This window comes from Lynx canadensis, chromosome A3 (genome assembly GCF_007474595.2).
Source record: "Lynx canadensis isolate LIC74 chromosome A3, mLynCan4.pri.v2, whole genome shotgun sequence".
Classification (NCBI taxonomy): Eukaryota; Metazoa; Chordata; class Mammalia; order Carnivora; family Felidae; genus Lynx; species Lynx canadensis.
Window position 1 is genome coordinate 27,298,471 of NC_044305.1, and position 17,755 is coordinate 27,316,225.

At 43.9% G+C, this 17,755-nt stretch overlaps 1 protein-coding gene across 1 annotated transcript in view; it reads right to left on the reverse strand.

The window, feature by feature from the left end:
- Positions 1-10,524: 10,524 nt before the first annotated feature.
- The window catches only part of CSNK2A1 (casein kinase 2 alpha 1), a 54,901-nt gene continuing 47,670 nt past the window's right edge, over positions 10,525-17,755 (reverse strand). Inside the window, 4 exon segments of the mRNA XM_030309878.1 lie at positions 10,525-11,917; positions 14,384-14,470; positions 15,552-15,700; positions 16,469-16,569. Coding sequence (XP_030165738.1) covers positions 11,802-11,917; positions 14,384-14,470; positions 15,552-15,700; positions 16,469-16,569 — 453 coding nt within the window. The 3' untranslated portion in view covers positions 10,525-11,801.

Below are 17,755 nucleotides of genomic sequence, written 5' to 3' on the forward strand. Positions count from 1 at the left end.
GTGAGAGCAGGACCAGGAATGCCAGCCTCATAATTCCCCATGCCTACTCTTTTTGAAAGGAGCACTAGGTGGTGAACGAGAATGTTTAAAAAGCCTTTCCGGGCCAGTAGAAACCAGCCTGTCGTTTGAACATTGTGATGGCCAATGCCCATTGCCCTGTGGCCTGGGCTTGGAACCTGTAGGTAAGCCAGGGCCTGCTAGGCTGGCCTGCCACGGGGCCCAGGACACCGAGAAGTATGGGTATCTTGAAAGACCCTAAATCACAAAATAGAGATGGAACGCATTTCTTTGTCCAACAACTATTCGTGGTCCTTACCCAGACCAGGCCAGTGTTGGGACCCCAAATAACGAAGCTTTGTTCTCTGCTCTCCAGGACAGCTCAAGTTGGTAGGGGAGGTGGACTCAACTTACAAGAGATAACAAGTTCTAGGAAGGGGGGAAAGAAGCTTAGAGGGTTATAGAAGCCCAGGGAGGGGCATCAGCCACACACAGAGGCAGGAGAGGGTGATGAAGAAAAATTTCCTGGGGTGGTGATTTCTGTTTATTTAGATGATGAACAGCAGGATTAAGTCAGTTGACGTAGGGAAGAGCGTTCTAGGCTAAGGAAACAACTAAGCAAACCATAGCCTAGAAATGAAGTGGTTTAATGTTCTTTCTTACAGCATAGTATGATAGGGAAGTGGACTTTGACCGTGGTGAGGGCAGAGAAGTGTGCATGGGGCAAGTCGGTAGGACCTCTTAAACCATACTTGAGTTTGGACTGGATGCAGTCAGCAGGGTGGGATTAAAGAATTTTCACAATCAATGTGGTCCTTAAAGCCATCTAGATTAATCCTCATCCCCAGTGTAAGAATCACCTCCACTTATCCATACAACAAATGTTTATGGAGCCAGGTTGTGAGCTGGGATGTAGAATGACGAATATTCATTCGGTCTTTTAGCTTCTGATGGGGAAGAGAGACAAATAACCAGGTAATTGTAAAGCCAAGTGAAAAGAAGTCAGACAGGAAACAACCTTGAAGTCTAGTAGAACATGGAAAATTCCAGAAACTGATTCATGACTGAGTGTAAGGCACAAGGGCATCAGGTGTCTGTGGTATGCAGAATTCTAAAGTGGTCCCCAAGATTCCCACTCCATGGTGTACGTGGCTGAATAATCCCTTCCCTTTGAGTGTGGGCAGGACTTGTGGATATGATGGGTTTTTCTCTCATGAATACATAATGTTACACGGCAAAGGTAAAGGGGTTATGCAGACATAATGAAGGTTCCAAATCAGTTGACTCTGAAGTAGTCACAAGGGAAATTGGCCTGGGTGGACTTCATCAGAGAAGTCCTTCAAAAGAAGGTGCAGGCCTTCCTGCAGGAGAAAGTCAAAGCAGCAGAGACATTCTCTTGTTCACCTTGAAGACATAAACTTCCATGCTGCGGAGAGGGACACATGGCAGGGAGGCGAGCAGCCTCTAGGTAGGGAGGGGCTCCGTTCTACACCACAAGGAACTGAATTTGGCCAACAGTAAGCTTGAAGAGGACCCTGAGCCTCATTGGAGATCAGAGACTTGGTGGACAGCTTGATTTTAGACTGGTGAGACCCAGGGCAAAGGACCCAGCTAACCCACACTCGGATGCCGGAGCCGGAGCCGTGGGAAAGAGAATACATTTGTGCTACTTTGTTAACACAGCAAGTGACTGAAAATCGCAGCCCAAACAAACTCAGGCCAGAAGCCTTATTGGCTCACAGAACTGAAAGGTTCTTGCCCTTCTGTGTCCTCTCTCCATCTCTCAGCTGCTCGCCCCTTCCTGTTGACTGCACTCACCTACAGGTCTTGGGTCACAACAGGGCTCTGGCAGTGCCTCTGGAAGGGTCTCACATACTTCTACGTCTGACTCTGTGAAATAACAGTGGATTTGTCTTTGTCCCAGAATTCCCGAGAACAGCCAGAACATGTGTCATTGGTGCTGCCACCTGCCTGGGCCTGGACCAGTCACTGTGGCCTCTACGTGCTGATTGGTTCGGCCTGAGTCTCCTGCTCCACCACTAAGCCAGGGTGGAACCCTGTACCAAACTCTGGGGCTGAGAGTGGGAAAGAGATGGAGAGACCAATTTTAGTGACTGACCTCGGATTTACAACACACCTCTTTAACCAGTTTGCCTTCAAAGGATATCCTGCTTCGTGTACAGTATAAGGCCTTAAAAAAGTGGATTCCCATTTCTTCCCTTCTGTTCTTCATGCTGTGGTCATATACTTTATTCTTTATTACTAAAAAAATTTTTTTTAATGTTTATTTTTGAGAGAGAGAGAGAGAGAGAGCGTGCGACTGAGCACGAGTGGGGGAGGGGCAGAGAGAGAGAGGGAGACACAGAATCCGAAGCGGGCTCCAGGCTCTGACCTGTCAGCACAGAGCCAGACGTGGGGCCCAAACCCCACGTGGGGCCATGAGATCATGACCTGAGCTGAAGTCGGCCGCTTAACCGACTGAGCCACCAGGCGCCCCTATTCCTTAAAAAAAAAAAAAAAAAAAAATGTTTATTTATTTTCGAAAGACAGAGACGGAGTGCAAGGAGGGGAGGGGCAGAGAGAGAGGGGGACACAGAATCTGAAGCAGGCTCCAGGTTCCCAGCAGTTAGCACAGAGCCCGACGCGGGGCTCGAACTCACAGACCTCGAGATCATGACCAGAGCTGAAGTCGGACGCACCACCGACTGAGCCACCCAGGTGCTCCTATTCTTTACTACTTTAAATCCCTTCCTTCTCTTCCCGTTCTCCCACCCCTGGCCCCCACCCTGCACTTGCAGAGAACTACTTAACTACATTCTGTCGCTAGAGATTAGTTTGCATTTTCTAGAATTTTACATGGATGAACTCAAACAGTACCTACTTTTGCCGGGCTTTCACTCAGAGTTATTTCAAAACCAATCCATGTTATTGGATAAGGTCATTCCTTTTATTGCTCAGTATTTCATTGTACAGATATACCACCATTCATGTATACACATTTTTTATTTTTACATATGCTATAAATACACATTCTAAAGGGTGGCCCATGAGCCAAGAATGGCTTTAAAACAATTTTTTTAAAAAATTTTTTTTTTCAACGTTTATTTATTTTTGGGACAGAGAGAGACAGAGCATGAACGGGGGAGGGGCAGAGAGAGAGGGAGACACAGAATCGGAAACAGGCTCCAGGCTCTGAGCCATCAGCCCAGAGCCTGACTCGGGGCTCAAACTCACGGACCGCGAGATCGTGACCTGGCTGAAGTCGGACGCTTAACCGACTGCGCCACCCAGGCGCCCCTTTAAAACAATTTTAAATGATTTGGGGGAAAAAGTCAAAAGCATTAACTTGTAGCACATAAATATTACATGAAACTCAAATCTCAGAGCCCACAGTTTTATTGAAACACAGCCATGCACATCTACCTATTGTCTAAGACTCATTTCATGCCACAGCGTTAGAGTGCTTACAAGAGGACACGCAAAACCTAAAATATTTACCTGCTCCTTTACAGGCTTGCTGACCTCTTTAGACTTAAGGCAATTCAAAATTTTGAAATTTTGCTTTCATTTATTCCATTTCCGGCACTCTGCATTTCATGCTAGGCTCGCTCACATTTCTGTCTGGTTTCATATTCCTTCTGCCTGAAGAACTTCAATATTTCTTGTAGAAACAGATCTTCTGGCAATGTATTCCTCCAGTTCTTTTTTAGTTAGAAAAGGCTTTATTTGTCCTTTATTTTCAAGGATATTTTCACTGGGTGTGGGGCTCTGGGCTGATAGGTTTTCTTCCTTCAGCACTGGTCACTCCATTGTCTTCTGTCTTGCATCATTTGGTAATTTTTGGCTTCCCCGGTATATCGTAAGTTATTTTCCCTCTGGGCTGGCCTCTAAGATTCTTTGTTTTAGCATTTTTGAAATGCTTAGTGTGTGTATAGATTTGTTTGGTGTTCTCTGAACTTCTTGGATCTGTGGCTTAGCGTCTGTCCTTAATACTGGAAAATTCCCAACCTTTATTTCTTCAAGTATTTCCTTGCTTGTATGCATTCATTTGGCCTCTTGTGCTGCAACAACCCACCGTGAGAAGAGCATACCCTGGGTAGCTTCGGCATGGGTCCCAAAAGGAACCACATGGAGCAAACCAGAGTCCAAAAACACAGGAGCCCAGCCCAGCCTTAACCTGAAGCAGAGCTGTTTGGCTGAATCCAGGTTAGATCAGCTGAACTATAGTTATAGTTGACCTAGAGATCTGTGTGAAGAGTTAGTGTTTTTGGTGAAAGGAACAGAGAGCAAAAGAGAGAAAGAAAAAGTTTATAATGACTGGCTAGAAACCTGGACAGAGATTCTTGGCAGTGCAGCTATGGAAAGGCAGTCCAGGAAGAACTGGGCCGGGAGACATGGGGTCTGATCCCAGGTGCAGGCCGTGGTAGCTCAAACTTGCTCAGGCTGAGCCGCTTTCCTAACCAGCTCCAGCAGCCCTACCTCTGGGAAGGCTTCCTTGACTGTTCTCTCTGCCCCAAGTGCTCAGGATTCCTTTCTGCAGATTGAGTTTTTGTGACATTTATCTTAACCTCACCTCCCAGAGGCGACTACAGCTAGTATTTTATTTTCTTCCAATCTTTTTCTTAGGGGCAGTCTGTTTCAGTTACTACCTTGAAAGGCCCTGAGTCTGTCTCCTGTCTCCCTGGGGGCATTCAAACCCTACCCCCTAGCCTCTGTGGCCCATCTGTCTCCATGCCTGGGGTCTTGGGGGTCACTGTGACTTCCAATATCCACTTACCTTCAGAATGAATGGTCTTCCCTTCTGCCACCTGGGAATTTCCATTTCTTTCTTTGAAACTGGCTATGTACTTGAAAGTAAAGTGTTATTTTAGTCAGCATCTTCATGTATTTAGAACAAGAGGCAGTTAGCTGGGTCTACTATGTTGATTGGCAATGTGATTTTTCCTGGAAACATTTTCTTTTGAGTACAGGTGCCCCATTTGCACAGTTTTGTTTCCCACTTTTCTGTTTGACAAGAACACATTTCCCCTTGGGTTTATGTCTCATCTCTTTCAATCTCCACTGTTTAGCACAGGGCCAGGTTCATGAACACCAACTAATGTTTGCTGAAGGGCCTCTCATATAAACACATGACGTCTGGAAAGACCAGTCAATCAGGTGAATGTATAAAGGACACTGGGCTGAGGGGGACGGAGCTGAGTGGGTGAGCAGGGAACGGAAGAAAGTATTTATCAGAGTGTGGAGAGCTGTGGGTATGTAAGCTTCTTCGTAGGAAATTCACCGTGGGGTTCCCAGAACTGTTCATACAGAGAGAAGCAAGGTCCTCTCTGGGGACGACTACAAATCTGTAGCTGAGACTGACTCACAGGGTGAGACCAGGAAATCATTTACCAGCTGCTGCTGCTTTTCCTTTTTCTCATTAGAGAAGGCAAGAAAACTCCGTCAAAGTGGGTGATGCAAGAATGAAGTTGACTCAGAAATACCCAATCCCCTCAGGAACTTCTCCAAGAAATGGATTGGCCATTTTATAAACTCCCATCTGGAGACATTATAGCGAGACCACGAAGAATCCCTGGTGATTATCATGGCCACAGGGAGGCAAATCCACACTGAAATTTGCTATACTGCAAGATTATTTAGCTTTCAGAAGATTAATTAAAAATTCAAAGACGACAGAATGATAGTCTTAGAGGGAAATGAGTGAGATGGGGTGGGCGCAGACAAGGTAATGCTGGCCTACATGCTAATTAGAAACGACTTACATTGTTAAAAATCTGTCACATTTAATGCATGGATTTTTTTTTAAATGTTTATTTTATTTTGAGAGAGCGAGCGAGTGAGCATGAACAGGGGAGGGGTAGAGAGAGAGGGAGACACAGAATTCGAAGCAGGCTCCAGGCTCTGAGCTGTCAGCACAGAGCCCGACGTGGGGCCCGAACCCACAAGCCATGAGATCACGACCTGAGCTGAAGTCTGACACTTAACCGACTGAGCCACCCAGGCGCCCTGGATTTTTTTTTTTTTCCTTAAAGAAGACACTTTACAATCATCTACTGTGAAACTGTAGGGATGAACGCACAAATCTATGGCCTCCCTATACATGTGACATTGTCTTTCTGCATACGAATCTGCACAACTGTACAATTCAGAGTGGAAAGGAGCATTGAGTCCGCCTGCAGCGTGTGCCAGGCACTTTCCAAGCACTGACTGTTGAGTCTGAACCACCACCCTATGAAGCAGGTATTTAGACCTCAATTTTACAGATGCAGAAAACGTTAGGACTTCTGGGGCAGAGGGGAAGAGAGGAGGATACGATCAGGAAATAAAGGGCAACGGGGGCTTCATCTGTATTGGTAATGCAGACCTAACCTGAACGGTAGGCTCACGGGTGTGTTATAGCTTCTTTGTAACTGGCACAGGTCCAAAGTGTTATATGGTAATTTAAATCACTTGTGAAGATTCAGAGAGATTAACTAACTGACCCCAAACCATACACCCAGACAGAACTCTTTAGAACCAGGACACTTAAGTTCTACTAGGTTATGTCTCTGGCATTTAGCACGGCATCCTAGTAAGGTATAAAATCTAGAAAGTACTTGAATACGTGAAGATTGATTCCAGAACCAGACTATCTTGTGACACCCACTATACATCTATTTTACCCAGAGAACAGCCTGAATTTCCTATTACTATACACAATGGTGGAAAGTGGGACTCTCTTAGCACCCAAGTCTACTAAATTGGTAAGGATCACTGCTTAGTCTTCAGCCACTTAGGATTTCACCAAGGCCTCATTAAATAAACATTTTCTTGTCATGTTAGTTCAGTCTGGCCTGTGGCTTATAATTACAGCTGCAAACTTAAGAGCCAGATACTTCTGACCTGAGATGCCCTTTACGCAGTAGTACTTTCATTACTTACTGTGTGTGCGCGTGCACACACGTGTGGTGGAATGTATGGGTGTGTGTGGGAAGGTGGAAGTGGGAGCCGAGGATGGAATTACCATTTACTGAGCATCTATTATGAGCCTGGTATGGTGCTAAGCATTTTCCGTGTGCTACTCTATTCAATCCTCTTCCATCCTCAGGGATATTGGCATACTTTCTGAAAAGTTTTTATGAGGATGCACAGATTAGTAAGACCTACAAGGTCAGCAGGAGTTTACGTGTAGGCCGAGAGAGACAACAATACAATCAACGTTCAGGTGTAACCAGGCAGAAGGGCAAGGGGATAGTTATGGCAGTGGGGGAAGCAGGCTGAGGGCACTTGAGATAGGGTGGAACATCTGCTCAGATCAAGGTTTTTAGACACGTGTTTTTTGAGGAGGGAACCGGGGACTTCTTTACTTCAAAGTCTTCTGGTTACTAACTTTTTCCTTAAGCAGGAAAAGGCCCCGGGGAGACAGTCTCTCTAACAAGCATGTCACCGGGGACCATCAGCCACAGTCCCTATCGTTTCGGCACAAGGTAGGAGGGGATTACCAGCAGGGGGGGTAGGCAAGGACTGGTGACTGCACAATCACCCAACCCAACCCTAATCCTGGGAGAGAATCTGCTGGTGGGAATCTGCAGGCAGTGGTGAACAGCCAGATTTTTCCAAGAGATGTCCAACGGTCAGTTCTAATTATAACCACACTTGACAACAGGTGAGGCAAGATGAAATTTAAAGACTGAGAGGAAATTAAAATCCCCCAGTCTGTCAACCAATCTCCAGTTTTCTCAACTATTTTAGGACTATGGTAATTAGCCATACTCTGAAGACAATTTTAAAAACTAGATTGCTCTGTCTCTAACGGGCCCACTCCAGCAATTTAGTCTTCCTGTCTCCTGTATAAAATGGAAATAAATTCATGAAATGAAGTTCAGGGAAATAAAATAAAGTTCATGAAAGTTAGACATTTCAGATACAAGGTATTACACAATAGTTCCTTTCACCTAAACCACACGTTTCAACGCCCAATATTAATGACATGTGGATGTCATAAAATAGTATGCAGTACGCTTAACCGACTGCGCCACCCAGGCGCCCCAGTATGCAGTGAACATTTAAAGGAAACTAGAAGTTTGGGATAACAGCACTTCCTCTGATTTCAATTTTTTAAAGTTGTGGTTAAACGAGAAAGATCGAATGGCAATTCAAATATATAATCTTACAGAATTTACTCATTGGGCAGTGGTAAGCAAGTCAACTAAATTTCACCTCTTTTACCAGCCCTTTGAGTAGTTTCTGCTTAAGCTGCCAAATATGTTCCTGTAAGCTCACCAGAACATCTTCATTCCAGGCCCCAAGACTGCAAGTTGCCTCCAGGGCTAAGGTATCTCCAAGGCTGACCTTCCACAGGGCTTACTGCCATTCACTCAACACCGATCTTTTCTGCTAATGAACAAGCTGTCTCCATGGACCTTTTTATTTAAAACATCACTCAAACCTTCTAAAATCAGTGTTAGAGCTGAAAAGGAACTCTGAAGACACCTCACCCAACCTCACCCTGACTGAACACACAGAGGTCCAGGGAGGTCCCAAGGATGGACAGTACTGTGAATCACTTGCAAAGTCAGGACCAAGGCCCAATCCTCCATACCAGGGGGCCAGGGAAACTAGGTTTATCAAGGGCGTAACAGGTGCCAGATACTTGACATTTACTCTCATTCAATCCCAAGGCAGCAGTGGCCCCATTTCATAGATGATGAAACAGATTCAGAAGTTAAGTAACTTGCCAAGTGGCCAAGTATGTGACAAGGGCAAGAATGAAACCAGTCCTGTTTAGCAACAACATCACGCCCTCTTTACTGAATCTTGATGTCAAAAACTTCCAGACTTCAGTGCTCCTCAACCAATCTTAATCCATCCCATTTCACATCTCCATCAACCCAGTATTAAATTCAAAACACACGAGACCTAAGCCATCTAACACAGACGGTGTCGGTTTTTGAGAAGCATATTGCTCAGGCTGCAGGGACATTTCATGTTTAAATGTTTTTATTTAAAAAAAAAATTAAAGACCTTCATGGCACAACTTCTTCCCAGCACAGTTATGTTTTAGTTATACCAATTACAATACAATTACAACCAATAAATCAAGGGGACGAGGGGGAGCTTCTGACTTCAAACTTAAAAAAAAAAAAAAAAAAAAGAGGGGGGCACTTCAAACAAAGTTAAAAATTACTTAAAAAACCTTTCAGAGTAATTGCCAACACAACTGTCTTATACTGGCATTGCGTTTCCTGCCATCTAGTCACTGCAGACACAGGCAGCGCTGAGAAATAAAGTGTCCCAGTACAAGGTATACAGATGAGGTAATTTACAACAACACAGAAGTTGTTACTCTGTAAACCCTTGCCCCCCCACCCACCCGCCCAACTGGGTCTTCTTTTTTTTTTCATGCTTCTGCAGTGACTCCTTAAGTAGCATTTTAAAAACTTCTATTTATTTTAAAAGGCTCTTGGGTGGCATTTCAGAGTCCTCTGCATTCACCTTCCGTCTCTTGCAAGGCCTGATGCGTGTTAGGAGGTCCAGCTGTCTGCAGCTCCCCACATCAGCCTCAGCCACAACTAGATTCTCTGAGCTACAAGGGTGGGATGTGAAGTCTCGATTTACAACCCTCCTCCCCACCTCAAAAGAAAGAATTCATTAGTCGTAAGTGTCCTGTTCAAATCACAATCCAGTGCAAACGTAATCACAAATTGCATCTCTGGCACATCCGGTGCTTTTAGCTTCTGCACAAATTCCACATGGTAACCCCCACAGCATTCTAGGGCATAAAAGGGTCAAGAACAATAAATATCCACTGTAAGTGGCCACAAGAAAGAAAATCACCCTGCCACACTGTCAGAATGTTTTCCCTATGGTCGAGAAGCATTATAAAAGGAGGCTTTAGCTTCCTCTAAAGTTTACCATTATATTCACGAAAGCCACCACCTTGATAAAGTTACTAGAGCCAAGATGGGTTATAAAGTTAGATAAGTTCATTAAATTCAACTCCTGAAACAATTATGTTTGTCTATGGCGCCCAGGCGAGAAAGGCTTATGATCTATAAAGGTAGGAGAAAGGGGAACTAAGACTTTAGGCCTTAAAATATGTTGGAAGAATTTTTCCTAGTTCCCACAAGCAGCTACTGTAATGAAAGAATAGGAGAAAATACAGAGCTGATGGTTTTGCTATTGTGCTTAAAAAACTAGGCTTCCTCAGTGAAGCACCTGATAAACTTAGGTGGTTGGATTACAGTGGAAAATCCACTTTACACACACACAAACACACAAAAACTGGCGACTTTTCCATCCCCAATCCCTGCACTGCTGAGACACAAAATGAGTTTTATGGCAAAGGATCCTTAATCCCCAGAGACGCTTTGGCTTGTGGTGCTTTTTTAAGGCCTCTCTGCCCTGCCCGGTACCATGGGTCCAATGAGGGGTGTATAAAAATGGGGGCCTTGGGAAGCCTCCACGGTACAGGGCTGCAGGCCCCTCAGATGTGAACGTGAGACACCCACCCAGCGAGACCTTTACACAGGGAACTTAAATCTAACCTTGATAAATAAAACCAAACGTTTATTTACACCAAAGAATTCCAACACTGGATCTTTCACATGTGAAGGACAAAGTATTATATATATACACACAGCAAGGGGTGGCAGGGCTGTAACAAGAGAGTTTATAGTTTTCCCACAATTACAGGTCTACCATTTCAGTTTCACTGGAGACAGTGGCTCTGCTCCTACCTCTCAGATACATTTACAAGACTGAGGGGCAGGTCTTCTCACTGGATGGCATGTGAAGGAAGGGGAAGAAAGGAAGAAAAGAAGGCAGGAAGCTTAAAATGAAACTCCGTGTGGCCACATCTTCCATTAGCTCTGAAAGAGTTGCTAGCATGAAACCTATATAGACAATGTTTGTTTCTTTTGCAAAAAGCAATAAGTTAAGCCCAGTAACTAACTGAATTCAAAATGGCCAAGTCAAAGAAAACTGGAAAAGATTTTGCCTCCCCCTCCCACCAGCTACAGAGCATGTGGGGAGATGAAGGCGGAGAGGACCAAGGTAAGGAGACTGGGAGGGAAGGTATTAACATTTTAAACTAAACTGGAACTAGAAGTCTAAGTGAGTTGGATTTAGGGCTCGGTTAATAAGACATGATTCAGATTGAAGTTTTCAGGACCTGTCTGCACTTTGGGTAGGTGATATTCAGCATCTCAATGAAACTAAGACATATTTCCACTAGATTCACCATGACAACCCCACTGAAGCACTTGGAGTAAAGTGATAAAAGTGACCAGCAGCACAACGCTCTTGTAGGTTGGGTCCTCCCTTCCTTCTTCCTTCCCACCTCCCTTGAAGAAGCTACATTTTTATAATCTCTGGAGAAGAGCATGAGATATAAATCCCCCAAAGTGTGGGATGGTGGGGGAGCAATGATGGACATGGGAAGAGATCTCCACCCAAATGCAGCAGCCGGGATTGAGGCTGGTTCATCTTTGTTCTTTAGTGATGAGAAATTAAATTTAAAAGGGGGGAAAAATTTTGTCCGTGAAATATTCCACCTGCAGGTAATTTTTCAGGGAATCCCCTGAGTTATGAAAAGTTCGAGTTAAAAAAAAAAAGAAAAGGAAAAAAAAAAAAAGGAAAAAAAAAAGAAAATCAGCCTATTATAATTTTTTTTTTTTTATGACTGAACTACTATAAATCCACAAGCAACGGTTCAGACACGGTGCTTCTGAAGTATTTCACCCCTCCCCGCCAGGCGCAAGCTGCATCAAGGAGAGCGTCGACTCCCCCACCTCTGCTTAGGCATCAGGAGACAGAAGGGGCCGTTACTGCTGAGCGCCAGCGGCAGCTGGAACAGGCATCCCAAGGGGGTTGGCAGCAGCAATCACTGGTGAGCCTGCCAGAGGTCCAAGGGGTGAAGGGGTTGGCACTGAAGAAATCCCTAAAAGAAAACAGCTAACAATGAGCCAGACACCAACCATGGAAATCTTAGTCACCGGTTTTTCACAGTACCTGTTTCAAGAGTGACAACAGTTATTCTCTTTTTCCCTTTTTTAAGTAATCTCTACACCCAACATGAGGCTTGAACTTATGACCCGGAGATCAAGAGTCACCTGTTCTTCCGACCGAGCCAGCCAAGCGCCCCAGTAATTCTTTTTTTTTCTGAAGGCCTCTACACAGCCAGATTTTTACAAATTAAATCTAATTTCAAGTTACAATTAATTTCTAAGTCAATTGAAGAGACAGGTAAAGAAATCTAAGCTGGGGGAGTTTAAGCAGTTTGTACAAAGTACACAGCTGGTAAGTAGCAACTATCCTTGAATTGAAAACTGAGGCCTGTCTCCAGGGCAGCACTTTCCAACCAAACTTTCTGCTCTGTAATCTCTGTGAATATGGTAGTCACTAGCCACAAGTGGCTAATGAGAACTTGCAATCTGGCTAGTGCAACTAAGGAGCTGTGTTTTTTTTTTAATTTTTTTTTTCAACGTTTATTTATTTTTGGGACAGAGAGAGACAGAGCATGAACGGGGGAGGGGCAGAGAGAGAGGGAGACACAGAATCGGAAACAGGCTCCAGGCTCTGAGCCGTCAGCCCAGAGCCTGACGCGGGGCTCGAACCCACAGACCGCGAGATCGTGACCTGGCTGAAGTCGGACGCTTAACCGACTGCGCCACCCAGGCGCCCCTAAGGAGCTGTGTTTTAAACTGTATTCAATTTTAACTAATCTAAATAGCCACATGTGGCTAGTCTCGGCTCTACTGAACAGCGCGAGGCTAGAGCCAAAGCTCACGTGTTCTTACATCATGACGCCTAGTTAGCTGGCAGCTTTCCAAATTACCAAAAGTCATTTTCGGTGGGGAAATGCTAAAATGGTGTTTTAGAATTTATTTGGTTTCTTCTACTCATCTAATGACCAGAATTACCAGTTAGATTGCCTTCCTCAACCATCCAGTTAATTTTCAAATTGTTACAGATACACTTCTAGAACGGGTAATAAATTCTCATGGTTCAAAATACCAAAAGTGCAGAAGAGTATGCAGTCAAAAATTTCTCTTACCCTTTTGCTTGGCCAACTTATGGTACCATTTTTGGGGTGTATCCTTCCAGAAATATTTTATGCATATATATGAATATAATTATGTAAGAATGTGCATATAAAAATCACATATAAAAATGTGATTATGTATTCTTGCCACTCCTGGCCTTGGACATGGTGCTGAATCTTGTTTTTATTCCACATGACTATTTTGGAATTAGAGGTAAAAAAGAACATGAAACATTTATTCTTTTCTCTGGCCATATAGCTTTCCACTGAATGGATACCCCATAATTCATTTTATTAGTTCCCTACTGAAAGCTGGAATGTTTTGCTCTTACAAATAAGGCTACAATCAGCAGCCTTGGATTTGGATATATATCATTTTGCCCATAGGCAAGATACCTTGAGGATACCTCAAGATACCTTGAGTTCTAAAAGGTAGCTAGTTCTTTAAAAAAAGAATTGTGGGGCGCCTGGGTGGCGCAGTCGGTTGGGCGTCCGACTTCAGCCAGGTCACGATCTCGCGGTCCGTGAGTTCGAGCCCCGCGTCGGGCTCTGGGCTGATGGCTCGGAGCCTGGAGCCTGTTTCCGATTCTGTGTCTCCCTCTCTCTCTGTCCCTCCCCCGTTCATGCTCTGTCTCTCTCTGTCCCAAAAATAAATAAACGTTGAAAAAAAAAAATTAAAAAAAAAAAAATAAATAAAAAAAGAATTGTGACAACAGTTCTTTGAGGGTGTCTGACTAAATGTCCTGACTACAAGTACACCCATATGGATGTTACCTACATGTCGAATTCTCAGGGGATAAGTCTATTGTTTCTTTTACAAAAGTGTGTATTCTACACACAAACTTGCTTTCAATCAAGAAGACTCAACAATAATGAAAAATCATTTCATACAAACCTTTACAATTTGCTAGGCACATGACAGATGCTCTGGGAGAAAACTGGAGAAGCATCCTTGTACACATGCAGATCTATACACCTTTACCCCCACCCTCAATTTCTTAATCTTGTTTCTGGGAACCATGCAACTACTGTCACTCTAAACTGTGAGACAAAGATCTCCTTTTGCTTTTCATAGTTTACTGGGACTTTCAAGCCTCTCCGTGAGAAATTTTTGGGACTCTGGCCTAGAAGCGACTGTTGATACCCTACTCAAGGCAGTGTCACTAACATAACCAGGGGTCAAAAAAGCATTTGGAAGCCTGGTGAGGAGACCACACAGGTCAGTACTGTCAAGAAGAAGATAAACATTATAGAAAAGAGAAGGGCCATAAGAAATCAGGCCACAAAGAGGGAGCAAAACTAAAAATAACTGATTTCTACTCCCACCCCCCCCCCCCCCCGGAAAGTTAGCAGAGAACTGACCTGACATCATATTGGCGCTGCTGACAGGCGTACTGCCCCCCGGCATGCTAGATGAGCCCATTCGAGCCTGGTCCTTCACAACAGTATCTAGAGAAAACAAAAAGGGTTAAGTTCTGTTACACTTGAAGGTAATGGTCTGGGGCCTTAAAGCAGCCATCCTCATTCTCTGTATGTATTTTATTTATAGTCCATGTTATTCCCAGAAGAACATAAAGTGGCAAGAACCTTCACCATGAATTAAACGACTAACATGAAATAGGATTATCTTTCCTATCAAACTGTGGTAAAGGCCAACTCTTAAACCAAATGGAAGGAAGATGTGGTCATTATCCATAGAAAAGCTAATTTAAAACAAAATGATCCTGTTAGTTTTTTTTTGTTTTTTTTGGATCTTGTTAGGTTTTAATGAGACAATACAATCTAACCTGGCCAAGACAGTAATATTTTATCAGAGTAAATTGCTTTTATTTCAGTCCGCAGCTCAGCTGGTCAAGCATGGTGCCAAATGGGCAAAAGCTACAGGTTTGTGCAGGTTGATGGTATTACCACAGACCTCACTCTCCACCTCAATCAGCCTGTCCATTTGCGTCAGGCACAGAAGAGTGGGCAAGATTATAATCAGTTCACTATAAAACCATCCCACCAATCCCCAAGGAGTGATCCAACGTTAAGGCTAATGTCACAGTGAGGATGGGGTGGGACTAAGTGGCATTTACATTCAGAACAGCACAGTTAGCTATGCTCACAAACCCAGGTCAAGATGTTCATACAATAAGATACTCAAACCTCCTTGACTCTCTCCAGTGAATGAGTGCCAGACAAGGCCAGATAAAAGGTTGCTGTTCTAATCCAACTACTCCAGACTAGCCATTGAGAAATATCTCCCACACAGGAAGTAAAGCAGTTTGTTTAGGAGTGATCACGGGTCAAGTAGCCTGTGAAACAACCACGGTCTTCCCAACAATTCTGCAAGACTGTTGCCATTACTGTCCCCCATCTGAAGAAACCGAGGTTCACCGTGAGTCAAGTAACTTGAAGGCAAGCTACAGGCAGTTGGGATTTCAATTGTTGGGCCCAGAGCTTTCTTCACAACATATATTCTCCCCTGCCTTGTACAGTCTCCTGGGTGGGCCTGCACAGGCTCTGTGGACTGGACAGTTAGACTCACAGAAATAGGGGTGCTCCATGGCCTCTCTTGCGGTAAGCCGTGACTGGTGGTCATATCGCAGCAGCTTGTCCAAGAAATCCAAGGCCTCGGGGCTGACAAGGTGCTGGTTTTCACTGTGGACAAAGCGTTCCCATCGCTTACGGGAGTGTCTGTAGAGCCAAAGTGGGAATGAGAAATAGACCGAGGGGCACAGAAGCCAAACATTTCACTCCTACATTTTCTTTAGTGGCTAGGAGCCCAGCCAATAGCAAAGAGAGATCAGAACTCAAGAGAGTAGGTCATGTACCCTCTGCCACTAGGGAGACAACAAAGCTAATTGGAGAGACTGGAAATAGCAGTGTTGCAGAAAAGAGAAATCTGGGTCCTCACGATTCTACAAAACATAATTCAGGTTACTTGATAGGATTAAGGGCTCCTGTCCTGTGTAGCAAAGAGGTCAGGTGGCTGGGTCACCAGGCCTCTTTCCCACCCCCACAGCAATTCCTGGCATCTCTGCCACTTGGCCAGCAGAAGCCTTTTTTTCATCAGGCAAGTCCACCTCCTCCAGTTAAGTGGCTAATCGATTCGTATTGTGTCTAATTCCTATTGTCAGCGTTCATGGTTTGCAAATCAGTCTTGAAGTATGCATTTCCTTTTCCTATTTCTCCCTTAAAGAGGGTTTTTGTCATTTGGAGAAACAAGCTAAATCAAGAGATTTTGGTTTTTGACTCTAAACATTTCATTCACTTGACAGGAATCTGTAACCATAATCTCCACACTCAAACTCCTGGTAAGTGAATCTGGGAAATAGGCCATTTGGTGCAATCCTTTTACAACAGACCCGTTCATGCAGCACCCTGCATGGCCAGACCACCGACATACTTGCAGAGAAAAGTGTGTTGGCAAAGAAAATGTAACTATTTTGTTTTAGGACTTACCTGCCCAAGATATCATTGAAACGTGGATCTAATTCAATGTTGTATTTGTCAATATAGTCATATAAATCTTCTGTCCCCAGAACCTTGGCTATCCTCACCAACTAGGATTGAAGAGACACAAAAACCCACACCACAAACACATTACATAATTAAATCAACCGGCTTTAACTGAATTAACAGAAAGGGGTCACCATGACTACAGGTATGAATGCTAACTTCTAACAATATATTTCAAATTTCTTTGCATGGCAGGAATGGATTTCCATACAAAATTCCCTAAATTATCACTCAATGTGAAGGTGTCAGGAAAAAAGCAAGAAAAAAAATTTTTTTTTAACATTTATTCATTTTTGAGGGATAGAGACACACAGAGCGTGAACGGGGTAGGAGCAGAGACAGAGGGAGACACAGAATCCAAAGCAGACTCCAGACTCTGAGCTGTTAGCACAGAGCCCGATGTGGGGCTTGAACTCATAAACCATGAGACCACGGCCCGAGCTGAAGTCGGACACTTAACGACTCAGCCACCCAGGCACCCGAACAAATGGTCTTATAACCTGCTTCCTTCCCCTTGAAATGTCTCCTTGATCAAGCACTGTCCTGCCTCACAGCCCAACTGAAGATGTCCCTTCTTCTGGGAAGCTGCTCTTGTACATTCAGACCACTCTCCCACCACAACTGCCTTTTGTACCTGGTCTATGATTCTACTCTGACATTTATGACTGTAACTTATTTCCTTATATGTTCAGTTCCCTTACTGGATAGACTATGAACTATTTGAGAGAAATGACTATTCTTTTTTTCTGTATTGCTTGGACTGCGTGGTCCTGAGAATAGGGTTACTGATTTTTAACTGAATTCAGGTGGTATTCTTTGACTCATTAAAAATGGTCATTGTGTTCAAATAAGGCAACAGTACCTTCCACAATGTCCTAGAATCATTCCAGGTTCTTCTGAAAGAAAAGGCCCCTTGTTCTTTATGGGGAAGTGAAGCTAGTATAAAAAACATCATCTACAAACATCAACTTAATCCGTATAAAGAGACAAAAGGATCGCAGAAACACTACATATAAACCCAACACGTTGGAGGAAACATTCCCAACATGTTGGAGGAAACAACTCTTTAATGAAAGGTTACACTAGGAGATTCTCAGGTAATGTTCTATTTCTTAAACCAGTATTCTTTTAGTTGTATATGTTTTATAAAATAATTTTCAGGGGCACCTGGGTGGCTCATTCGGTTAAGCATCTGACTCTTGGTTTCGGCTTAGGTCACAATCTCATGGT